General features: G+C 30.8%; 1 protein-coding gene across 2 annotated transcripts; it reads right to left on the reverse strand.

Moving 5' to 3' along the window:
* Nucleotides 1-617: 617 nt before the first annotated feature.
* On the reverse strand, nt 618-27,174 carry LOC147078464 (pancreatic lipase-related protein 2-like). 2 transcript variants are annotated; one of them, XM_085959793.1, is made up of 7 exons: nt 26,802-27,174; nt 8,590-8,719; nt 6,839-7,064; nt 5,444-5,621; nt 3,255-3,446; nt 2,904-3,072; nt 618-2,814 (listed from the first exon to the last, which is right to left on the reverse strand). In XM_085959793.1, exons 1-7 carry the CDS (start codon nt 26,872-26,874, stop codon nt 2,694-2,696), a joined length of 1,089 nt encoding a protein of 362 aa, XP_085815919.1. In that variant the 5' UTR covers nt 26,875-27,174; the 3' UTR covers nt 618-2,693. The 2 variants fall into 2 exon arrangements, with proteins under 2 accessions (XP_085815919.1, XP_085815927.1); XM_085959801.1 differs by lacking the exons at nt 618-2,814; nt 2,904-3,072; nt 3,255-3,446 and having other exon boundaries at nt 5,439-5,621.
* Between the last annotated feature and the right edge of the window lie 452 nt (nt 27,175-27,626).

The raw sequence follows: 27,626 nt of genomic DNA on the forward strand, positions 1-27,626 counted from the left end.
ACAAAATTATAAGTGGTTTCCAGTGGTGTGCAGTCCATAGATGCTGTGGAAGTGCAGCATCCCCAGAAATACTCGATAAGTAACAAAGTAACTATATAATAATATTTTATATTTATTACATAATTAATTATTGTATAGTCAATTTTTCTCACCTCTTTTTCTAAGCTAATAGTTAAAAATTTATTATTGCTTGAGACTTTCACAGTTGGTTATTCACTTATAATATTATTATGTAAATATATACTTAGAATTCCGCAGACACCACACACTATAGCAGGGGTGTCAATAAGGTTGATCGTGGAATGATTTTTGGATGTTCGCCAAAAATATTTAATTTAGTTATTTATAATTTGGAAGTATATTGGGATTGTATTTATTATTCATATTTCTATTATCCAAATTTTTAATTATCTAATTATCTGGTAGCATTACTGCCATCTATTTTTATATTTAATACTTATATCACTACTTATGGCAGTGACTCATTTCGTAGGAGTGGTTTCTAAGAGGATATCACTACAAACTGTCAAACAAAATTGACATGTTCGTTAAGTCGTTAGCTATTATTTGTCTGAATAATTGTCGATGTGTAATAACTTTTGTTTTTTCCTTCCTTTGCTATGCGAGTAGGCAATGGTCTAAAAAGATCGTGACTAGGCAAAGCGCGGATTGTACAAATGACGTATGCCGAACGCAATATAATTAGTCATAAAAATTCAACATGCGACCATTTAATGTTATGTTTATTGTTACCTATATTAGTAGTAATAATAATACATTTATCGACATGTTTTCTTTTTCAAGTACATGCGTAACGTTTTTTAGTCATCTTTACACGATATAAGAATATATTCCTCCGACGCCATCACAAAACGAATTGATGTGGTCACACCTCGACTGCCGGTCTCCGATTGCAAAATTTCGTCCCACCTACTGTTGAAAATTATTTGCCGTTTCACTTATGTATGCTCTTAATTGAATTTTAAATCTTGATAGAATGAATAGTTCCGAATCAGTTAGACTCCATAATAACTAAAATATTGTGGGTTTGCTGCCAAAAGTTGGTATGCCGATAATTTAGGTATTCAGAGTTAACAACTGATTACGTATCTATATAATATAAGTATGTATGCTAGAAAAAAAATCAAGGTCATCAATAAATTAGCAACATGCCTGATTTTAGAGGGCATGTCAAACTTAAATTTGTAATTCCTCTATAACATGATTTCGAAACTTACCAATTTTTGGCATAAACCCCCCCCCCACAATATTATGTAGCAAATAATAGGTTTGTATGTATTTTTTTTATCAGCATCCCTATGAGTAAAAATCACTGCATGCACCTGGTGGTTTCATAAAACATAATTGGAAGAAATAATACCCATAAATTTCTTTATAAAACAATGATTATAATCTACTTATTATCAGAGTAGCCTCAGGAGTGGAGTGTTATACATTATTCTGTACGATTTTAGTAATAACCTATTGCATACATGTCCAACGTGTCATTTACGATCGACATGTCGACTATGAGTTGGATTTTGGTCGATTGCACCATAGGCACCACATTATTATAGTTAAGTGTTGATAATGTAAAAAGCATGTATATACAGTTGTGATATACCTAATATGATTTCATTGAGGTTTGAAAGGGAAGTCGAGCCTTGCATGATCTTGTTTTGTCAAATGATTCATATTGCATCAACCATGGCATGCCGTCAAAGCGTGATAACGAGAAGATGTGAATCCCTACGCCTTAAATTTTCACAACGATTGGGAAATACAAGATTGTTATTTAATTTGTAAAGCCTTAATCTTCTCAGCCAAATATAATATGATTGTTTAAGTTGAAGAATGGCAATGGCAAAGTAAGATCACTGCCTACTTGAAGTTGGACATGCCTGGCATCGGGCACCTACCAACCTATCTAAACTCAATATATTTTTTACACATTCTTAAAATTCAACAGTGTTTAAAATGTGATAAATTGAGGGTCCTTGAAAGCATTAATCTTATTATTACATATTTTTATGAATGTTTTATTAATTCAATTTAGTATGATTGTTTCTCTTATCCGTGTAGGACAGATTTCTGAATCATTCATAGTTTTAACCCTAAGGATGCATGCCAATTATTTTACAATCTGTTAAATATTAACTGGTGCAAAATCGGGCTTAAATGCCAATCGCAACATAGACTCGATTCGTTTGCGCATATTTACATGCCCAGTGCAGTATAAAAGTAAAGTATGTTTTTGGTAAATTTCATGTTTCGTAATTCTGTCACTAGATGTCGCTAGTCATTACACTTCCTCTTATTAACGTTTTAGGCTTTACACACTATATTATTATCATTATACAATATACACTCGCTTTATTAAAACCTTAGGTGACATGTAAAAATCATAAAAACAATAAAACCTTTCAATTAACTACATTTACAGATAATTATTTACAATGGTTACAATAATAATAAATCATACACACTTAACATATAAATTACCTACACACATTAATTATAATTATACATATTATATTAAAACTCAAAACTAAACATGGCCAATAACCTAAATCTAACCCTATGCAACGTGACGAACTGCCTATAATTTTATATTATTGTTACTGACGAATGGTAAATTATTGACATATATTTCTAATCACAGTTCTACTACATAATATTGTAATGACTTTTTATTATTCTTGTATTTTATTTTCGGTATTACGTCTTCTTCTATTTTCATCATTTCTCTTTCCCGGGAATCCTTTTGCATATGGTTGTTTTGCATTTGTAGAAACATAGAAAATTCCTCTGGCTCTGAAAAAAATATCATTAATTATTATATTATAATTTAAGTTTTTTTTTCTTATTTTATTGTTTAAAATTGAACAAAAAACTTGACATACTCGTGGTTTAAATGTTCTCCCATTAAAACATATTCTGTGTCCTTTGGTTCGCACCATCCAATTAGATATGAAACCAGGTTTGGACAAGGGCCTGCCCAAAATCCTTCTGGACTATTTATCGATTCAATGAAATATGGCGTCACCTTTGTATGATCACATGAAAGGGTTTCTGAAAGAAATGATAGAGTAATTAAAATTAATAAACCCATCCACTTCCATCTATTATTTGCTTTCTGCATTAACTAATAAAAAGGTGTGAATACTTGCTATGTGATAATATGATCTTTATAAAATACCGATAGAGGGCAGAAATTTTTTCAAATATTAAACTAGAGTAAAAAACATTCTTACTAAATATAGTGTCATGTGCACATCCTGGCTGGCTTGTGCCTCCATTGAGATAAAAGTCAGCATGGCCATTAGGTCCCCATTGACCCAATATTCCAGCTCCAGTATGTAAAACATCAACAAAATGTGCATCGGTGGGATCGAGATCCCTGGAACTATTGTTTCCCATATAGAACACTATCGTTGGATCAAGTCCTGTAAAATAAAACGAATGAATGAGGTACCTACTTAAAAGGATATTTATATTTTTCAATGTTTATATTTTGACAATGACCTTCAAATTGAAAAAAAATATATCTAGACAATAATTATTGATAGGTAGTAGGTATGTACATATGTATTATATTTTTATTCACAAATGCAGGAGAAATCTTTGGCATGGAGTCTAAGGGAATAGTGAAGTCGCTGAAGATCATTGTTACAAATATGGCTGACTAAGATACGTCAACCAGTGGCGAAGGGTGGAGGTAGGCTGTTAAGATCCGACATAAATAGTACATACTGAATTTTGTCAGTCAAACTTATTTGTTTTCATTGAACTAAGACTACCATGTAAATAATAGTGTTTGTTAATTTCTAAAATTCAATTATGCCATTAAATAATCATCCATAATTTTAGATATTTTATAGATAGAAGAATATTTTTTGACTATTTGACGACTTGGATTAGGCAGGGCTTAATTGAATTTAAAAAAACTAACGAACACCATCGGTAATATGTATTCTTAATTCAACGAAAACAAATAAGTATGACTGAAAAAGTGTGCACTATTTTGTCAGATCGCCCATAGCACACCTAAACTACAGTCGAGCTTGGTTATTACGATCACGGATATAGCGAGATATCGGATGTAACGAGAAAACATTCGTTGACATTTTAGTTTATGATTTTCTCCATACTTTTATTCATTTTTCTAACAACCTACTTATCGGGTATACTGAGCTAAAATATCCTAAAATTTTTTATTAAGACTGTTAATGTGTCGATCGTTTAAAAACATTTTAACCCTAAGCAATAAAATCCATCCAGACAAGATGCCGCCGGGTTCGGACTACGTTTATGACACTAGTTAAGTGCCTAAGTACCTACCTAATTGGTGTTTTTGCCGATAAGATTGAAAAAGTATCCACGCATATGGTTGAAAAAAAATCCAAGGTTTGTGAAGTAAGTAGGTACCTACCAGCGTTCATTACAATAAACAACTTCTTTTGTAGTCTTTTTGTGTTATGTGACCGCTCATTTAAAAATACTTATTCTCTGATATAACGAGTAACACTTACAACGAGCAAATTCAGTAGGTCCCATCTTCCTCGTAATAACCAAGTTCGACTGTATCGTGGTTTGTTTTAGGCAGGGTTTAATTGAATTTAAAAAAACTAACCAGTACCATCTGCACATTGTATTCTTAGTTCAATGAAAACAAATAAGTAAGACTGACAAACTTTAGTGGGCACTATTTATGTCGAATCGTCACAGCATACCCCTCCACACCTCGCCACTGACGTCAATCATATATGATATGAAGGGTACAGGAGAAGAACCTATCACTATGTCACACCAATGTCAAACTGAGATATCGTTAATTGAGATAAGCCAATGACTCTAAATGGCGTCGGTTTTTGTCTGGTGTTGGTTATAGCACTCATTCGTTTGTCCGGCGTTTCACAGAGGGAGACTTTTGGTTTACGATTCTTATGCACTATCAAGAGTGTCAAGTGTAACGTGAATGTAGACCATAGACAATATATGTTTTTACTTTAAACAAAATGGACATTTCTTGTTTTTAGCCTGTAGGATAATTTTCAATGCTCTATAATGATTTGACTATTACTGTTGATGCTGAAATACCATTTTGTAATAATCGCTTCGATCTACGAGACTGCATTGCCAGTTTAAAAAAAATTAAAAATGTGACAACATGTTCTTCACCTTACCCTTCATATGAGAGCTACCAAAAATGCTGTTGAGAGCTACTAGCTTATGATTGACGGATTGGACTGATCTAGATCTTGGTAATTCAATAAGAGATTATTATAACGACACAATGACAAAAAACCACAAAACAAATATGGATAATATAACGAATCATATATTGAATTTAAAAAAATATTGTCTAGTTGACAGTGACTAAAATCACTTACATAAATACTGTCATTATTGTTAAAAATAACATTTGTAATTGTTTACTAGCCTGTTATTCTTCCAAGTTTTCCACTCTGTAGATGATTTGCTACCAATCCAGCAATGTGTGCACCGACACTGTAGCCGATCAAATGGAGTTGATCTGGTTGCACTCCTCGCGGGTGATACTGAAGATATTCCACGAGTTGGGCTATGCACTGGCTGCAGAAGCGTGGACCCCATGCTATCTAGTTGTAATTTTTGTAATTTATTTCAATAATTTAATAGAATCATTCAATTCAATATAAATTTCATTGTAATATCTGGGATACCTAAAGAATGAAAGGATTGAATTGAAAAGAAATATTATTAATTTATATATTATACAACAGCTGTGCCGTCAACGCTGTAAGGATTAACCATTCATTTTGTTAGTTAACTCAATAATTAATATCAGATTAGGGATATAAAAACCAAATTATTAATTATCAAGCACTTCACGGTTACGTCTATTTTGTATTTTAAGGTTGACCGAAAACCATAACAAAAACATTTTTAAAAATACTTCTGTAAAATTTGATTTGTGTGGATTACTTCTTTTTTCCTTTCTACAGTCGATATGATGACAAAATAAAATGATATCCGATTTACGTAGTAGTAACGAAGTAAAAATTTTTTTGTGACTGTGAGTCGAAAAGGTGGCCTGAGCAGATTTTGTGACTCGACAATTCAATTTACATTTAACAAATTATTTGGATAAAATAATAATTCGAAAACACTACAGAAACATACAGATTAGAAAAAAATGTTCAGGCTAATGTCATTTAACAATCTAGTCATCTGCATTCTATCAAATTACAACGAAATTAAGTGCGGTGCAGGTGGCTAAATTGGTAAAGTACATTGGCTGGTATGTTTCTGAAGTGATGTTTATTAAAGAATGTTACATTCTTATATATAGTGAATAATTCGTTGAATAAAAAAAGAGCTTCTGAAATGTCCTGGTATGTATCAGAAATAATTGTCCATCTGTATTTATTGTCCGACGGCGATGAGAAACATGGTTCTGTAAGAACACCTGTAAGGTTCAACTTTTAATCTCACTAAACTTACTATTAGTACTGTCTATTATTAAAATAATCACAGCGATGGTAAAAAATTAAATGCCTTTGCTCTCTAAATAAAGTATTTCATCGTAATGTTGAAAACAAATATTAATGATGGTATCCTAATATTTACCAATTATTGCACATTAACGTTACAATGAATTTCAAGTAAGAAAAATATAGCTGAGTTACCAATAAAGTTAATATTGTGAACACTATTATACGGTAATCACGATAAGAATATATTATTATTGTTTTCATTCATTGGCAATACTACCGACAACACAATCTGAAACGAATAACAATCAATAATAATTTTATTGTGAAATGGATTTACAAGACATTCATATCAGTGTCACCTGACTAAGGCAGGGTTCCTTGACTAGGGTTCCAAAATCCACGATGAAAATATTGTAATTTCCTCGGGTGAAGTAAGCTTTTCGCATATCAGTACTCGGCGACAAGTTTCTTCCTCCGCCAAATCCATGAATAACAATTTTCACCGGATGGTTAGGATTAAATTTAGACTTGAATAATGATCTTTGATCAGTGACATCTATGAGTTCACCCAGCGCTTGTGTAGACCTAGAATGAAATTGTGGAGATTGGATTACTGCCATCTTTGAAATAATAGGTAAAATATTTTAGATACAGATGAGACTATAGTATTCAAATAATTTAATTGTAGCATTTAATAATCTCTATACTATACTATAAAACACAAATATTGTCTGGATATAAAGAATCCGAAATGGCAGGCTCTAAAGCATTGAAATTTTTACTGAAGATTCCTTGGCCAAAATAACAATCAACACATATATTATTATTTATATTCTTAATAATAGGTCACCTTGGAAACGAAACAACAAAATTGTCTGTATGCATTATTCAAAATATCATGTTTTGAATTCAGAATTCACCGACAGTACAGGCCTACAAACTTATCTGAAAAATGGGATGGGGGAGCCACTGTCGAAAACTACCCAAATAAGACTCGTAACTGGACAAAATCTGACATTCGAATGAAATTTTCAAAATGGCGTCCTATGATAGTTCATAGTTCCGTTTTTGGCTATTCTACAAAAAAGTTTGTAGGTCTGTAGCTAGGTATCTGTAAGCCAATGAAGATATTCTTGAAATTACAAGAATATTTAGAATGTCGACGGTTATCATTCCGGAAACATGGAACCCGTCAAAGATTACACCAATTCATAAGAATCATAGGTACCTACAGAAATGTTGGATTTACCATAGGGCTCTATAGGGGTTATAATCCAAGACCCATAATATGGTAGGGGCCTCGTAGCCCTAAAAATTAATTTGAATAAATTGCGTTTTTTGCGCCGTCCAATACGTTTTAGCTTAGTGTCCTTTAGGTTTAAATGTGATCCTGCCTACAGAGTTATCAGTGGAGATCAACGTGTTGGTAGCTGTTATCCTGTACCATAAAAGTTCTTGACATGATCATGCACAGCCTGATTTATTCAAAATTTGAATCATTTACAATGAATGAACAGCATAGGATTTAGGGCAGGCCGATCAACGGAAACTTACTTGATGGTATTTATCAAGAACGTATTTCAGCAGTCTGACAAGGCTTCAATTTTTGATTTGCCTTACTTTTGCAATCAATCGATAGAAATACGTAGCATAAATAATGATTGCTTCTCCCATGGTAAATTTTATGGTGCAGTCTAATGAGTAGGTAATCCAAAAAAATAATAGCAGATGAGAAAAAATTCAACAAGATTGCCTGTGTCTGCATTGCAGAAATCTAACCAAACAAACATAAAATCAGAACTATTAAGTCTGACACTTTGGACAAGAGAACTATCGACACATTATTTTGTTTTAAGTAATATGGAAAAGTAAAAATACACCAACGGCAAAGAAAATCCCCAAGCGAAGCTGGGTAAAAAACCCTAGTAATATTATAATAGAAAGACGCTTGGTATACTGCCATCTTTGAAATATTTAAATAAGCATTTAATTGTCGGCCTTGACGGTTTTCAAACTAACGGCCAATTTTCTAGTACTAAATTTAATAGTATTCTATTACAAATTTACTTAATTTACTGGAAGCGAACCGAAGAATATGTAATTTTTTTACCTAGTATACATAAAGAATTGAATTCTTGGATGTGGACATCTGTACGGAGGATTAAGGCAAGACGAGGTATTAAATAGATCCCTGACATTTTCAGGCCTCTTTGGTTGATCATCTTCTTGGCCATAGATACCTGTAAATATAAAGAAAGAATCTATTAAGCATATAGATTTTGAAAACTTAATGTGTACCCATTTGTTGAGGATTTTTGTACATTTCAATTAATTTCGAATACATACTTAGTGATGTAAGCAATAATTATTAAAATGACAACAATAATAATTTGCAGTCTACCAAAAAATAACTGGCAATCATTATTAATTCAAGGTTTTTTAAGTTTGAATTATTACCCATTATTTGTGTATTACGGAAGAGGACTCAATTATATTATAGAGCACCTCCAGAATACAGTAGTTATAATAATCAATTAGCATAACCATTTGTATGAATACAAGGTCAGTGGGGTCTTCCAGTTAATAAGTGATGGTTTAATAATATAATACATGAAGCTCATTAGTCCGTGAAGGTTTAAAATAATTATATGTACAAAAATCTTATTATTTATAATACCTACTAGTATATGTCACTATGAATCACCCCGCAACTATTTATTTAAATATGGTAATAAAAATACACATAGTTGCAGGCCTGGTCTTATAGTGATTGTAACGTTTTGACTCGATCAGGCCTGGCATTTGTGTGTTTTTAGAGATGGGAAAATAAACAATAACAAAGAATGAAACAACATGAAAATATATGGTTGTTCATTGCAATGTAATGTTTGACTTGATTGTATACTCGACATTGACCTCCAGAAACAAAATAAAAAGTTTTTATAATTTTTTTGAGGAAAATAAACATTTAACAGTGTTATAAATAGATTATAGTAGATAATAATAATATTATAATATACTAATGAAGCCTAAACATGATAGTAGGTACCTTAAAGGTATTTAAAAAATAACGAGAAATAGAAAAAAAATATTAATAATTATAGGTAGGCGGATATGTAAAATTTTTTTATTGAATGAAATGAACTCAGCGTCTGAATAAAATATTGAACAGTGGCCTTCCACCATCCCTGAAACATTAAGTGTATAATGTAAATATATTATATACTTATATTTTATGTACAAAATATGGACCAGGGAACTCAGAAATAATGGGAACTGAAATACCTAACGGGTGTGGAGTAACAGGCAACCAATCTCGAGTGTGGAAGAATATGGAATAAACTTAAGCACGTATCAAGAATACGTTATTCTAAGCTTGTCCTTCGTTCTGACAACTGCTCTCGGTTTATGCAGTATTCAATATTGGTGTATTTGAAGATTGCAACACACACTATTGCATGTCTATATTGTGTCGTTCATTTTCGTAGGACACTCATACATTTAAACCCATTTAAAAAATATAGTGTATATCCTGGGGGTATATCCTATCGGAATTTTATTTATTAATCTGTTGTGTGATATGGGCCTGAAATTAAAATGAGATTAAAAAAATAATAACGTAGCTCGGTGTGGACAGTAAGTATGTTAGACATAACGCGGTGGGATCGATAAATACATAAATGTTTAATGAACCAAACAGTGGTGGAAATAAAACAATGTGTCAAAACCTTCAAGTGAAGATGGGTAGGGAACAGATTACCACTGGACGAATCACAACATCCAATAAATGCTTAAAGGTCCTACCGGTAGTATGTACATGACGTTTCCATGAATATAGCACATGAAGTAACAGAACATGAAAGAATAGGATACTGTCAAAACAGAACAGCGATAAATAGAACTACGACCTTTCAGGAAAAATATAACAATTAATATTGAAATTGTCGTATTTCTATATTATGTTGTATAGATTTTTAATAACACAGGTTTTCAATACGCCGTAAAAAATCAAATTATATAATTTGTGTATTCCTAATCGCTGAATAGCCTCAATTATACGGGACTCAAATCGGTGTTACCGGCAAGGTACCTAGGTATACCTCGTCTTAATCAATCGACTATGTTCAAAATGCTTGGGTAACTGGGGACAACGATATAATGAGTTTAATAATTCTGTGAAGTTGTGTATGATTATCAAAATCAAGCAAATAAATATTGACGTTTTACGCCGAATAGCCAACATGCAGAAATTATAATATATTATAATATTTTTCTTTTATAAACTTCATCTAATCAAATTTTATTTATGTATGGTCCCAATATTGAAGCTTGATTTGAAATAAATAAAAAGGATTTCAAGTTATACACATTTATATTTTTTATAAAAATCGATGTTTTTTAAAATAGATATAAAAAATATTAAAACTATGAACTAGTCAAAAATCTCTTAGGCGATGCTTAGAAAACTTAATAAACTAAATTTTAATAAGAAATATGACCATAAAATATATGTAATAATAAGATGCGGTCCGATTCAACAAATTAACATTTTATTACATTTTTTACAATTGTAAGTTTATCTTTTCTTAAAACAAAAAATATTTTTCTTTTTAATGTCTTCAGATACACATTTATTAATTAATACAGTTGAAATTATAAATTATCAAAAAAAATCAGAAATTGCAAACTTCGTATTTTTCCGCTAGGTGCCCTAAAAAACGGCCCAGTAAAGGCTTCACCTTAAAGATGGCTAAAAGTATTAAAAAAATGCATTTGCATCGTGTTCTGATATATTCTAAAAGTTTCAAATGTCTAGCTAGTCGGGAAGTTAGTTAAAAATCGATTGCAAGCTTTGTACCGGACAAAGAACCACCGGACAAATTAGAATACGGGCTAAGAAAAACGTTGTAAAATAGAGAAAAGTGAAGAAAGAAGAAGATGTCTTAATCAGGAAATGAGTCATAAGTGGCTGTGATGATTATTAATTAACCTATATTCGTAATTAAACGAAACGAATAATAAAATTGTGATAGTCGAAAGTATTAATTATAGTAATAATAGCTGGTGAAAAGTAGTAAAATACCGTAGTTTCTTGTCTACCTTGAATAGTTATCGAATTCGTTCAACTCATTATACATGAGTGACCTAACTATCTAGCAATGTCAATATTTAAAATACTTCCGCGGTTCGAAATGAGCCTCTGGCATTAAAACTCTCACGCAACATTTTTAAAGGTACGCGCACGAGAGGTAACCGAGAGGCCGGAACCGCCTGCAAAATTGAACAAATACCCATGCCGATTTTTGAAAAAAATATTTTTGTAATATTCATTTGAAATTATGAAATATATTATAAGCATTGCGTTACACCACGGTGCAGTTATACTAGAACGCCATTGTTTTGTTTTAAGCGCGTTTAAATCACGTATCTGTCAAAAATGATATGCTTCTTTTAGAATCTATGTTTGATCCAGAGCAAATAACCAATCAGATAGGCCGGTTAGGTGAATGGCTGACGATCATTCGCAATAAAAATATTTTTAATTACCTCACATTACGTGGAGGCATATTATGCTACGCTTGGGAATCGAAATGGCAATTTACTTTACGTTATTTATTTATATAAAGACAGAGGTGCAAGTTATATTAAAGAGATGGCCGTATATCATTAGGATAAAAAAACGCGTTGTTCATAGACCATTGGAATTTTATTAGATTCAATAAGAACATTTAAACATCCGATGTTAACGTTGTCATTATTATCAGATATAGGTACGACTTGATACTTACGAGCCCCTACCAGAATTTAATATAAATATAATATAGTATACAATATGATTGTATTTCTAATTTACTTACCCACCTATTTTCTTCTGTTTTCCCCTTGTATTCCGGTGGTTTTATCACGTATTTTTCAGTGGTTTATTTATACATAAAATTGATATCAATACAATACGGCCATCTATTTGCGATTCAATAACTCACGGTTAACTGTGATACGGCCAACTGCATGTTGATAAATTTACAGACACGCTTCAAAAGTGGCCTACTACTGTGCCTAAAATGCAAGTTGTTCAACCACGCAAATTTGCAGTTCCCGTTATCACAATATTATATCACGTAGGTATCTAATAGAGAGTTACAGAAACGTGAGTAGCATAATGTGGCAAAGAGATGTTTGCTGGACATTACGTCGTGTAAAAACAAAAAAGGAATGATGGGATAAGGTAACAAACAATAATGTATCTACATTGAGTTTGTTAAAAACATCAAATCAAAATAGGTTGGATATTTGAAGAAGAGACAATTATTATTGCTGGATAAATATGATCATTCCTTGGTACCTAAGGCATAAAGCCCACCAAAGCGGCGCTTGGTGCGCTCTCCACGAAGTTGTCCCTTGTACCCTTCACCTATGTAATAAGGGGCTCAAGAAGCACAAAATAATTATTATTATCAGCGTCTCTCATAACAAAGCAATAAAAATATTATAAAATTTCTCGGGGCTTGTAATTAATGTTCACGATGACATCATTCTACCAGCGAAATATCGGACACGCAATAACTAAACAATGACTTCACTGTTATTAAATAATGCCTTCTCGCCCGTCTATCGACGACGCTTCCAGGAGCGTGATTTTGCTTGCCGTGTTCAATGAATGGACTACGTTGTATTTTCGTTAATTCGTATCGCTGAGAAGCCAAAAAACGATGAATCATGGGGCAGGCGGGCACAATGCGTCGTCAAATCCAGTGTGCGCTGGCGTATTTGATAACATTGTATTTTCGATGATTTACGTGCCACTTGTGAAATTTTGCGCGAGAGCCCCACTCGCTGCGTTAAGTGGGTTTTACGCCTAAGAGGTATACAACATCGGAAACAGGTGGCGTAATCGACAGGAGTACAGCTACGGTTTGTAAAATCCTCGAGACCGGTGCTCCATCTTGTGGACAAATTAACGACGATATTATTAGAGAGAATTTTTCGCCTGCGGCACAAATCTTTAGAAGATATGAATGTAAGAAATTTTATATTGCATTTATTCATCCAAACTAGGTACCTTTATAACAAAAAATCGAGCCCCTATCAGTAAATTTATTAAGCGGTTCGGTTCATAAAATTTCTCGAGCGTAGGTCTTCGGTTTAGGTGTAAAGGATGCTCGATCGACGAATAGTTAAGTAAGACCAACATAAGTGAAATCATCACTGAGAGGCATGCATACAGAAGTGCATAGCAGTGGCAAAGACTTCACACTAGGCGATTGTTTAATCTTTAAACAATCGGATTACAATCCCTTAGTATAGAGTCTTCGCCAAGTCTTTTTAAGAAGGTAGGCTTTAAATAATAAATATATAGCCTACCTTCTTAAGAAATATAAATTTGAATAACTTAAATACATTGTAAGCGAAAAACAACATCAATAGAGCCATCCGTCTTGTATTGAATTTAAGATTCACATACACATCGATATTCTGTATCCAAATATATCGAATCTTCTACTAACACATATAAACAAAGGCTTTGTATATGTATTCCAAAGTTATTTTGTATGCAGGTCGATGGTGTCTGGATTTGTTGGCGCACGATCGATTTCCGGTTGGCATTACTTTTTTTGTATAATATTTATTTTAGTGCATGTTGTGTTTTCAGTAAAATACCTATATTTTATAAAAAAGTAAACTATACGTATCTAATATCTTATGTTCAGTAAATAATAGTCCAGTAAATATGGTTACACAAGACTTTTTTCAGTTACCTATCTACTACATTCTCACTTTCTTTAACATGCACTCTTCGCCATGGGTGCATAGATACACGCTAATGATGATGATGATGACGTCATAACAATAATGTAGGTATATAAGCGATTGGAGAACAGCGTATGTCAATTTCTTATTTCGTCACTGTTCTGGCAGAAGACACTAATTCGAAAAAATTACATATTGAGTTAGTTATACCAAAATGTTCCTTATTTCAAACTTTACCGTCTGGAAACCTTCTTAATAAATAAACAGTCTTTATTTTAAAGTCAACCTTTTTACGATTACTTAATAAACTCACATGATAGACCATGTCAAACACTTTAACAACTTCAAAGTTAAATTACTCAAAACTAGTATTCTCCAGTTAGTGTGTTCTGCCAGAACAGAGACGATTTGGTTTCAAATAAAGTAAAGTTATGAACAACTGCGTACAGGTAATAATAATAATGTATATTCCTGCGGTGGCGCTTATAGCCATGAATTTTCTTTTCACATAGGTACCTACCACACTTTTAAAAGGTAAATACATTAGCGCAATATATTACGGTCAGTATGAAGTACATACAGATCGTAATAGTTTAAGACGCGTGAGCCGAGACAAATAACTTTCACTACCAACCAAATAACAGTCACTTCACTTTCATGCGATTAACATCTGCTAACTCAGGGATCGGCACGCGTGCAACAAAATGACACAATGAACAAATTCGGTAGGCTATACATTACATACACAATTACATTATATTATTATATTATATTTATGTAACATTTTTAATAAACAGGTAATTAAATAAAAATTCCATAACTAGTGGGGTTACATCTCAAGGGCAGTGGAATAACAAGGCACCAATGCAATTGGGCGCCGACGAGGAATTTTAACTAGTTTCAATATACTATTATAGTAGTTTTAATTTATTTTGCTCATTGAGGCTTTATATAAAAATAAAAAAAACTCTCTTCTCATTGGAAATTAAACATCTGTATAGTTCAATCATTATTTACGTGTGGATATTTAAATTCTCACCAAGAATTAAATAATAATATGATTATTTAAATATAAATATTAATATTAAATATGTATTTTAAAAGTAGTATCAAAAGTGTTGTCGAATGATTTCCGATTATAGTTAGTTATTTTTTATGATTATGTTCATCATTGAAATTGTCTCAGAGATATTCATATACCATCTATTTCATTAAAAAATGATGATTTTATAGAAAATAATAATAAAATTGGTTTATCTGAAAATCGATTATATTTATTTGAGTTTCGGTATTGTCATAATAAGGAAAAACTTAGGTAAGCCACAAGTTTTGTCATATTATAATGTTGTTTTAAAAATATGTGCTGTAAAAAACCTGCTCAGAACAATACTTTAATAGTATTTGCAATCAAATATCTGTTGATTTAAAAAAAAAAATATTTGGGTGTCTCTTTAGAATGCCTAATGCCGTGTCCACATTGGCAACAAGTTGCAGGCAACCTCATTAAATTTCGATTAAAATAATTTTTGGTCAAACAAATTCCTGAAATTTAATGAGGTTCTTATGTATGTAATAGGTATATAGATACTATTATATTTTGCTAATAACACACTTGAATATTTAATTATTTATATTTTGGAAAATTGGCACTCGGAGAAAAGGCAATATCGACTACCGACCCCTGCGCTGCAGTGCAAGAACATCTTTTTATACTGAACGCCGTGAGTTTTAATTTAGTATACCCACTTGATATGTTTTTTTATACGTCATATCGTCATAGGAGAGGCGTAATATAGAATAATTATTGTGGCAGTTACCGAATACCTGCTAAATATCTGAGTCATGGCTATTTCTTAAAAAAAATACAAACACACGGAAGAAATTCACTTTCATTAACAGCTTGTGTAAGATGTTTGCAGTTTGGGTTAGTACTCGTACATAAATGTAACTAAACAAATCGATACGAGTACAGTGCTCAAGTCTGTTATTTAGGTAATATTTATGGAAATCTGGGCATTTACTTAGGCATATTAAACAGGCAAATAAGTTTCTTTTATTTTTCATAGATTTTTGAAACGTCAAAATATTATTATTTATACTCAGTACATAATATCTACTTGAAGATTATATTTTATTATTACATCAAAATATACCATTTTAAATTTACTTCCCAATGTCATAATTTGAAAATAATTTATCAATTCAGTTTATATAATTAATCTGAGATAGTTGACATTGAAAAAAAGCATCGTTTTCAAAACTTTAAATAATGTAGGTAGTACTTTAAAACATTCAATAAAGGGTAATTACTACAAAATTTACACCACCGTCCAAGTAAAGCATAATATGGGCTTCCATAGAATGAAGGTTATCCACATATACATTTATTTTTATTTTGCGGAGTAAAAGCTATTCGTTTAACCTTAACACATTAGGACTAGGTCAATGCTCTGGATCTAAACAATATTATAATATTTAAAAAAAAAATGGCATCTGAATTTGATTCAGCTGCAGCATGCGATTCCGCGATTTTAAAGGACGACTTTCTCCCCACTGTGGGCGTGATTTAATTATTATCTATATAATTACCTATGTATTATTAATTTTTATTTTAAAATTCAATTATAATGCATTATTTGTATTATTTACACTACAGGAGGAAAGGATTTTAGATTTATGAATATTATTATAATCAAAATGGTAATTATCATTTTATCAGTATTCAACATTGTCATTGACTCGACACTCCAATGCAGATTTTTGCTACCTCCTGATTAAGTAAGTTATGTAAGTAACAGATTTTTTTACGAGAAATGGTTGTTTTGTATTCGATGATTGGGTCCGATGGTCTGGATATAAATGCAAATTAAAGTATTTGACTTTGTCAGATGCAAGATTCGAAACCGTGACCTTGGCTTCGGAAGCGGAATTTCGATAAATAGTGCTACTCGTCTACCCCGATAGCCTCATTAATTGTGGGTTTGAAAAGAGCTAGTTTGAAAAGTAGACTAATTTTGCAATGACGTATGTATTTAAATAATTACATTAGACTAGCGATAGCTTGTGATGTCGTGTGTATGAAATACGGAACTATGACTATATTCAAAACGCTGATCAAAATGTTAATATACAAAAATTACAAACATACAGGGGCGCACCAAACGAGGGGCGTTGAGGGTATGCAGCACCTGGGCGGCAGCTTTTGGGAGAGGGGGGGAGGGGTAAATATCCGGATGAAATATTTTTTAATTATATGTTATTAAATATCAATAAATTCAATTACTAAAATCGAATCTTATGTTGAAATATACGACGCACTATCTAATGTAAATATAATTTAAAATACATCATAATAATAATTCTACCTAAGATCTGCGATCTATGATAAAAATTCTTTATATGGCATAGGCTGTAAGGTGCCATGGAATGAAATGAGTCATAAAGCCATTCATTTTTACGCATTCGCGGATAGCGAAAAAAATTACCTGCGGCGCAATTTTTCTTCATAACCAATATTATTTAAAAAAATATATGTTACAATTTTTGTTTTGAGTGATATAAATATTTAGGTAGGTGAAAAATATATAATATGTATTTGAGAGGGGGGGGGCAATATTTGGGTTGGAACCCGGGCGTGTCAATCACCCTTGGCGCCATCCTACAGACAGATCCTCAATTTGTTTATAAGTACGTATAGATTATTCAAAATATCAAACACCCAAAAATAGTGATATCTTTCATTTATGTTCATTTTAAGTTTACTTAATAATTATTGTATTAAAACATAGACACGCAACGCTTCACGCACCAGTGATAAGAATGTTGCACGTTTCCTTTACAATATGTAATTTGCGCAATAACGCATTGCCTGCAATCACAATATAGACACTAATTTATTATTAATAACCTCAGTTAATTCATTGAGGTATGTATGAGCTAGGCTAGCCTGCTTGTTAACCTGTGCGTTATAACTTTAGTATGTGTTGTAACTGTTACTTCTATTTTGTTACGTTCCTGGTATGTTTGTTATTTAGTTACACATACAGAAACATAACTGATTTTAACTCAATCAATACTCAAATCACGTTATGGTTTTTTTCTTATAACTGGTTGATCCAAATTTACCGCGAATTGCCGCAAAAGCAAGGCGTCCAGCTCGCGGTAACTTGCGGTATTCTGGATGAATGATCGCATGATTGCGCATCCAATTACACATTTTGCATCCAGACGACGTGAAGCGATAGCAAGAAAATTGACACATCATATTTTACAGGATTTCTACATTGTACAAATCAATAATAATTAATTTACCAGAACAATACTACTGCCATACAATTTCAATAAAATAAAATAAGTTTATTATTTTACAGCTCTTGTATAAATAAAAAGTGTAGTCTTTAATTTCATTTTCATTTCTTACAGATATATTTCATGACATTGTAATCGTTTTGTTATTTTATTTATACTGTTACCCGCTTTGACTATGGACCATTATACAGTTCAATTTTTGAGTGGACATGGTGGCTTCGCTGGCAGGCTCCATGGGCCTGGTCTTATTTCCCATTCAACATGTCCATGGGCAGGGAAATACAGAATGCAAGCCACATTCTCTAGAAATGTCATGGAAAGTGTACGGTGAAGGAATAACTGTTCAAATCGGGTACATCAGCTTAATCAGCTCAGGTTAATCAGCCACAAAGGCCTTTATAGATTTAGAAAAATTACGGGGTCATACGGCCAACGTGAAAAACTCTTCACTTAGATTGTTCGGCAGTATTATATTAGTTTTTGACACTTTTATAATTTTGGGTAATATTAACTTAAAGTCATGTAAATTGACTCAAAGCACATTTAAGTGCACGGAAATCTCAATTTCAGGTAACTGCTATTGAAACATTTCCAGCCATATTTTTTTTATGCTTCACATACACATGTTGGATTCCATGATACGCTCGATTAAAACCAGGTAAGGTTTGATGGTGTCACTAACTTCAATGTGCTGGTGAAACCCCAATAATTAAAAATAATAATGTAAAATTAAGGTATCCTTTTACAATGATAATGTTAATCTTTTGTATGAATTATAATAATTTTATTTAGTACATAATTTGCAATAATTGGTTTCAGAGATATGAGAAAAAGTATATTGGCTTTTCGCGGTTGGCCCTGGGATGTCGTTTAATAAAAACCGGTTCTGCATTGGAATTTCTATATTCAATTAAAGGGATTATAGTGCCAATTCTGAGATTAGTATAATATACTAATAACAGAGTAAATTTTAAACGACCAAAAAAACCTAAAGAATAACCCGTTTCAAATATATTATCATAGAAAACCAAGTATTAAATTACTTATAGTACCTAGTAATGATTGTATTAACAATAAACGTTATTTGGACTAAAATAGCAAAAAAATAATGAATTGTTTTGACTAAGGCTTAGTCACTAAGCATTCAAATAGTTTAGAACGATTTATTTTTAAGCTATAATTTGATGGAAATTTATTCAAATATGCAATAGTTTTAGCGTAATAATAAATGTGGATTAGGTTGATGAAAACGTACGCGATTCGTCGGTGTCTCATATAGCACATGATAATTGTAATTTAATTATTGTATTGGACCAAAGCTCATTTTTGCCATACAGCGGTTATAATCGATTCAGAAGTGCACATGATGAATAAATAAAAAATCAAATTTTATTGCCGTGTTGTTATGATCATATTCATTTCAGTCTCAGGGGTATTTTATCGATATAAGTACCATCGGCAATAATATAATGTAAGCGAATAATTGATATTATTGCAGAATGTACCTACTTTGGAAGAAAAAAATCTCAAAACCTGTGTTTGAAAAATTTAGCAAACCGCTATTTCGACCATCTGCGCTTAAGGCGAAGTCTTCACTGAGCCTTTTTTAAAGAGGCACCTAGCGGAAAAATACGAAGCTTGCAATTTGAGACATTTTTTTGATAATTTACAATTTCAACTGTATTAATGAATAAATATGTATCTGAAAACATTAAAAATAAAAATATTTTTTATTTTAAGTCAAAGACAAACTTACAATTGTAAAAAATGTAATAAAATGTGAATTTGTTCTATCGGTCCGCACCCTATTATTACATATATTTTATGGTCATATTTATTATTAAAATTTAGTTTATTAAGTTTTCTAAGCATCACCTAAGCGATTTTTGACATTTTCATAGTTTTAATATTTTTTATATCTATTTTAAAAAACATCGATATTATAAAAAATATAAATGTGTATAACTTGAAATCCTTTTTATTTATATCAAATCAATTATTTTTATAAATATAAATAAAATATTTATATTAATATAAATATAAAGGATTTCAAGTTATACACATTTATATTTTTTATAAAAATCGATGTTTTTTAAAATAGATATAAAAAATATTAAAACTATGAAAATGTCAAAAATCGCTTAGGTGATGCTTAGAAAACTTAATAAACTAAATTTTAATAATAAATATGACCATAAAATATATGTAATAATAGGGTGCGGACCGATAGAACAAATTCACATTTTATTACATTTTTTACAATTGTAAGTTTGTCTTTGACTTAAAATAAAAAATATTTTTATTTTTAATGTTTTCAGATACATATTTATTCATTAATACAGTTGAAATTGTAAATTATCAAAAAAATGTCTCAAATTGCAAGCTTCGTATTTTTCCGCTAGGTGCCTCTTTAAAAAAGGCTCAGTGAAGACTTCGCCTTAAACAGATGACTGTACAGCTATTTTCATTAACAATAATAATTTATCACAAATCAAAAGTAAAACATAGCCTATTTAATGGTTTTATTAAAACGTGATATTGGCTTTTGTGATGAAACATAATAATTACTATTGTCTTCCACAGCTAATATCCGACAAATATTATCCAAAACTGTAATAAAAATATGTATTTTTGTGTATGAAGTGTCTAAATATTGTCAATTTACAACAAACCATTGTTTGAATTATTTACCAACTCAACATTCACAAAATTTATGTATTTCTTCTTCTTCCACGGCGCCACATCCCGGTGTGGGATTTGGCCTCCTCCACAACCGCTCTCCACTCACTCCGGTCTCTCGCCACACTTCTCCAGTTACCGGGTCTTCCTATATGAAGCCAGTCCACTTCTACGGCGTCAGCCCATCTCTTTTATTGATTTTTATTCAGCACTATCTCTTATATTTATTGATAAATAATTTTAATGAATCCTAATGAATAATCATAATAGTAAATTGTGTTGCATCGGCGAGCGCAACTTTTCTCACACGTCAAATGCGTTACATCGGCGTCACACGCCAAAAATACACCCTGATCTGTTTTCCCAAACGCGCCAAAAGAAGTATAAATTCAAAAATCAATTATTTATTATAGCTCATTTTGTATGTTTTTTGATAACATAAATTTGAATAATCATTTAAATTGTATAAAATTGTAAACAATTATATCTTCGTTTTCACAATAAAAATTAGCGTTTTATTTAAAAAAAAAAATACGTATTAAATATTTAATTAGACGTATTTTTTTTCATTTATTACATAATTAATTATTTATAAAAAAAATATTGCATACGATGAATATTCAAAAACACGATGATAAGATAAATATGACGAATTATTAATGATTATTATAGAGGAAAAAAATGTTATTGAATGTAGAAAGATAAAAATTATTTATATTATGCACTAATAAAATTAACAAGGCCTTAAACCTCGATAAAGTCATTTATATATGTATGTCTAACTAAAATTATTGATAAGAAAATAGAGAAAAATCTGCAAAATGGTAATTTTATACTGAATGTTCGGACTTCACCTCACTTTTGTTAGATAGTCAAACTTTGAAAGTTAAAAAAAGCTTTGTTGTGCGACCCGTATAACTATGATTAATATATCCAAGTGAGCTTGAAGCTTTCACCTTTTTTTAAGTTAACATTATTTTCATAATGGTTTTAAAATACATAGCAAAATAAATAAATAAATAAATAATACAAATAAATGTGAACATTCACATAATATTATATTGAATTCTCAGTAACATGCACATTTTTGGTACTCAAATGTTTACAAGTAATACTATTTTGAATTAAAATATTCTTTTAGTTTTTAAAAGCGATATTTACACCAAAATCGAGGATTTCAAATAATAGCTTATGCAGATTAAACCATAATAAAATGTAACAAGATCATTTTTGTCGGAATTTATCGAAATGTAGCTTATTATTTAAACTACTGCTACATATTATTTAAAAATAATCTTCCCTTATTTAACTTGAAATCAATGGCAGTGGCGAAGACCCCATACTAGGTGATTATTTAAAGCCTACCTTCTTTAGAAAAATAATTTTTATTTTCATTTCAACAAGCTGTTTCGTTAGCGCTTACGTCGCGAGAGCACATTTATTCAAAATAATTAATAAGAAGATAGTTTAAAAAATAATTTCTATGGGATTCAATCACATAAATATGTATTGATTGTTGTTAAAAATATAAAATAATTTATCTCGTGATTTTTATTTATTTATTAGTTCACTCATTAGACAAATTATATATCTGATATTATACCTACCTAAGTCTGTGTTTTAAATATAGAAGTATTTTAAAATGTCTAGTTTTACGGGTTAAATTATAAATTGTTATGGAACATAATATATACACAACAACGGATATTTTCAAAGATGATAGGTAATATATTTTGAGCGTATGTTACGTTTATAAATGTTTAGGAAAATACATAAGTAATTCAAACCAATTGCTTATTTTTATAAACTAATTATAACAAACCAATTAAGCTTTTGAAATTTCTTCGTTTTAGCGTACCTATTCATCAGTAGTAATATTAGGTTATCTTCTTATTTCCCGCAAATATATCTGACAAGCATGGTTACTCCCACAGCCTACCTCTTTCAAAAAGTCACCCTTCGCCATTGATCAATGGCATACATACATAAGGGAATTAAAGTTAGGAGCAATGTACTACTTAGTTTTTAAAGTCATAGTTTAAATAAGGCACACTAACAAATTAATTACTTACTTTAAATATGCATTCTATGTTTTATTGAATTCAATAAATTGTTGGAATACTAACTTATATTCGTATAAGGATAAGGGAAACTCTCGTAAATGTTTCACACTACGAATAACCTCGTGTCTTTTGAAAACTTCAGTTAAGGTGGGGTATAATAGTTATTAGAGATATCTAGTTGTTATTAGTGATGTGTTATAAGACAAAACAATACCGTAAAAATGTAATTAAAGATGTTTAAAAAATACAACGAGTAAATGTAGTTTGATCAGTTGTCCCGAATATAATATCAAATATTTTTAATCGTAATATTTTATAATTTGATTGTCGACTTCACTTAGAAGCATTTTTATTGATATCAAATTGAGCATCCCTTCTATGACAATAATATTTTCAGTGTTTTTCCGGATAGTTTGTAAACACTAATAATAAAGTTTCCAACATATATAGTTATTTCAAATTACATACTTCGATAAGAAGTATTTAAATAAAAAATTATAAATGATATATATTATTTCTTCAAATATTTAATAAGTATCGATATTTTTTTGTAAATTTTATTTAATTATTATAGTTGGAGGTGGTATCTCAAAATTCCGTCACTCTTATAACTATTACGCTCCCCCTTAAGCCAACAATTATTTATTGCGTGTTGTAACACCTTCCGTCTAATGCTTGCCATTAAAGGTGTAGGTGCCTACAATTATCTGACAAGTGGGGTAGGTACCTGTAACGATTTACGATAGGGGCTATAAATGTATAAAACATGGCACCATGGTAATACAATGATTTGAATCGATAATATTATCGATATTTTCTTATAACCTTTTATGGTAATTAGTTTTCTATTATTTAATAATTAAACGGTGTTCGATTTATTTTCGTAAGATTATGTAATGATCTAAATAAGTCTTTCCGGTGTAAGTACTGTTATTAATGGTAATAAAATATTATTTATAAAACATTCTTCTTGATTAGGTTGTGTAATGAAGTAATCTATGTCACATTACTAGAGCATTACATAAACTGCCTATATCATAACATTTATTCAATTTACAAAAATATCATTACGTAGTTTAAAAAAAACTATACTTACTTACTGAATATATCATGATACCTAAGTAAATTATTATGCTTACTGCAAAATAAGCAAAATTCTGCAAAATTATTTCAACCCTGTTAAATCAAGTAACAACAAAAGAAAACATTTCCAATGGATGCACTTCCATAAAGATCGCTATTTCCGGCTTAGCTTTTGTGTACGTATATTGTATTACACCGATGTATATAACTGACGGATATAAGAATTCTCTTCTGTTTGCATAATACTGAAATGTATATTAAAGTGTAGTTTTGCATTATAAAGTAGCACGAAAAGTGTTTTAGCAATACAACAATTTATCACAAAATACGACGTGCTTAATCGTAAATCTGAAATTACGCGAAGGCTATTATATTAATTGGACAAGTGACATAGTTAAGTAATATTATTTTATTATGAAATTATTACTATAATTCTATAATATGTTTTAAATGATTTCCTTAGTGTGTATGTCATTATTCATGACTATTTAAATAACGGCATTAATGAATTATTGTAACATTGTGAGTAATTCAAAGTTAAATATACCTACATAATAACAAGATTTTTTAAATAACTTTTTAGTATAATTCAGAACTGCATTTTATAATAAATTTACAATTTATTGCACTAATTTTACACGAGTAGTATAACAATATATTATGTAACAAAATTTTATATTTTCAATAAATACAAAAAATTGAGACAAAAAGGCGCACAGGTCTTCTGTAAAGTTCCAATTTTAAAAACATTATTTTGAAGTCAATGACAAATGAACAAAGTAAATAAAAAATAACAATGCAGTTGCTACGCAACAAAAATTGTTATTAATTAGATTATATTACGTTCATAATATGTGGTAGTTCCTTTAAATATTAGGGAACATTTGCATAACATTACAACGTTTTATTGGAATGTTTTAGAAGATATTTTGGCCAGTTTGGTGACTTCACTAATTGTTATCAATTGTGCTTGCAGTTATCCACTCGGCGAATGGACAACCGCTGGAAAAACGCCGTCATACCCACCATAGAGATTCCTTAAAACTCGATGTATAGACGAGCTCATAAAGTTCGTCGGATATACGTTCAGCAAAAAACTAAGGACTGAGAAAAGAGGAAGACCGAGAGAGCTAGGGATGCCTTCATCCAGCAGTGGATCGACCCCGGCTGATGATGATGGAAATAATATTTTTTTGTCCTTAGCAATAGTAAAAAGATGATGATGTGATAAGGTAGGTCCCAACTTTTTTCGGGGATTTAAGGCAATCTTTTTTTGTTTTATTACATGAGGCAATTCCTTATAATTAATGATAATTTAGATATTGTTTCGTACATCTGGCTATTATTACATATATTGTTAAACAATTTTTCAGAATTCATATTGTATGTATGAAAATCATTAAACCTTGTTTTGATTTTGTTATAAAGGGGTGATGTCAAACTTTTATATCAATAATATGAATGTATATTAATTTATCTACTCGAAATTTAATTATTTCAAGTATGCAAGTTCAATGAAAATATTGCGTATTTCATATTTCTACTACGAATATTCAATATAATATTTTGAATAACTGTATTTAAAAAGTGTTGAAATATAAGACGACCAGTAATAATTATTATGTGCACGTTTAAGATGTTTTTTGATATTTAAAGGTTCATTCATATAATGTATATTACCTTTATTAAGGCCATATAATATATATGCGCATCAATCAAATCTGTAAGTAATTAAGAATTTGGCTTTATAATATATAAGTAGGTAATTTAAAAAAAAACCTTCCAACATGTTCATCATGTCAGTTTTCAATGAAAAGTTTTCGTAATTAGGTATATTATATTAATATTACTTTAATAATAATTAGTATTATCGTTATCAAGGATTTTTAATATAATATATTAATTGGTTTATAATAAATATATTTTATATAGCTATAGGTGAGTTTCTCGGGAAACTATGAGGTTATAATATAGATATCCATTACGTATTACAAATTCAGTTAAAATTTAGCTCCTACTGAGTGCTGAACGTAATCAAAAAATATAATAAGCTGGATTTTTTTGAAAGGAAAATATTGAGATAGATATATGTTGCCGATTGAAAACCACACACTGTATGTTTCCGGTAGAATGTAGAATAATTTGTTAGTGAGGTGGCAGTATTGGGTAATCTATGTTTTAAAGAAGGAAAACATTAGACAATCCAATGGATTCCTCTTTACGAAATTGGAAGGGTGAGGAAAAATGAGTGTAGGGTGACATAAACTAAGGCTAAAGCAGTGGAAGGAGCTTGAGGCAGGTAAAGGGGAGTAAATATATTTCTTGAAAGTGGCCAAGACTCGCTTTGAAGTGTATTGTTGATCATAATAATTTTAATGAATTGTAGTTGTAAAAAATGTCAATGTATGAATTGGTTTTTTAATAGTTTATTACTACTAACCTTGTATATGAAATGCCAAAAAAAATATGCATACGCATTGTATCATAATTGATTTATAGCACCTGAGACACATTTTAGTTTTCTAGTTTAACAGCACATTAATCGGAATAGATCGCCTTAAAAACTCATAACACTTTAGTTAAGTATATGTATCACTGTAACACAATAAACTGGTAAGATTTTTTTTAAATTACGTTTATGTAAGTCGGTAATCTTAAAACGATTTGAAATGTTTCATACAAAAATTTGAATGAAACATGTTGCAAATATTGAAATAATGGAATATTTAGGAAAAATGTGTAAATAAAATAAATTCAATATATAGCGAGGAAATCACTGCACGTCTGTTTACGTTCGCTGACCGCGACCGATTGACATGAGAAAGTGCGATCTGTGCTTATAATCCACCGCCTTGGTCTGACTTAACAAAATCACCTGTCAGAGATGCTCAAGCAAAGTGCATTTGCTAAATAATTTTTTACACCTGAAACATCAAATATATTATGATGAGGTGAGCTGAAGAGCAACATATAAAGGGAAGGGGGGGGGGGTCCTGACTTAATTATCGCACCACAAATCATTTAGTGGAATCGAGTATAATCATCGCGGTTATCGTATAATTTTTATATCATATCGCGGACGACACAAATGGACACTAACCAAAATTTTTCAATTGTCTTCTAAATGGAACATTTTGTGTATTCTATATAAAGCGTTGAATCCATGTTCTAGTTTGCCATGCAAACTAAGATGTAAAAGCAATCGCTCATATCAGAGTTTGTATGATAATTAGGGATCTCAGAGGTTTGTATATACTCCATTTAC

This window comes from Rhyacophila brunnea, unplaced genomic scaffold (assembly GCF_057557595.1).
Source record: "Rhyacophila brunnea isolate RB1 unplaced genomic scaffold, BYU_Rbru_1.0 scaffold_11, whole genome shotgun sequence".
In the NCBI taxonomy this organism is placed as follows: Eukaryota; Metazoa; Arthropoda; class Insecta; order Trichoptera; family Rhyacophilidae; genus Rhyacophila; species Rhyacophila brunnea.

Coding starts and splice junctions, on each gene's coding strand:
- LOC147078464 (XM_085959793.1), bottom strand. CDS start 26,874: ATGTGTCTCAGGTGCTATAAATCAATTATGATACAATGCGTATGCATA. Junction 8,720..26,801: donor TTTGGCATTTCATATACAAG/GTTAGTAGTAAT, acceptor TTATATTTACAG/GTATCTATGGCCAAGAAGAT. Junction 5,622..6,838: donor AGGAACCCTGCCTTAGTCAG/GTGACACTGATA, acceptor AATTACAACTAG/ATAGCATGGGGTCCACGCTT.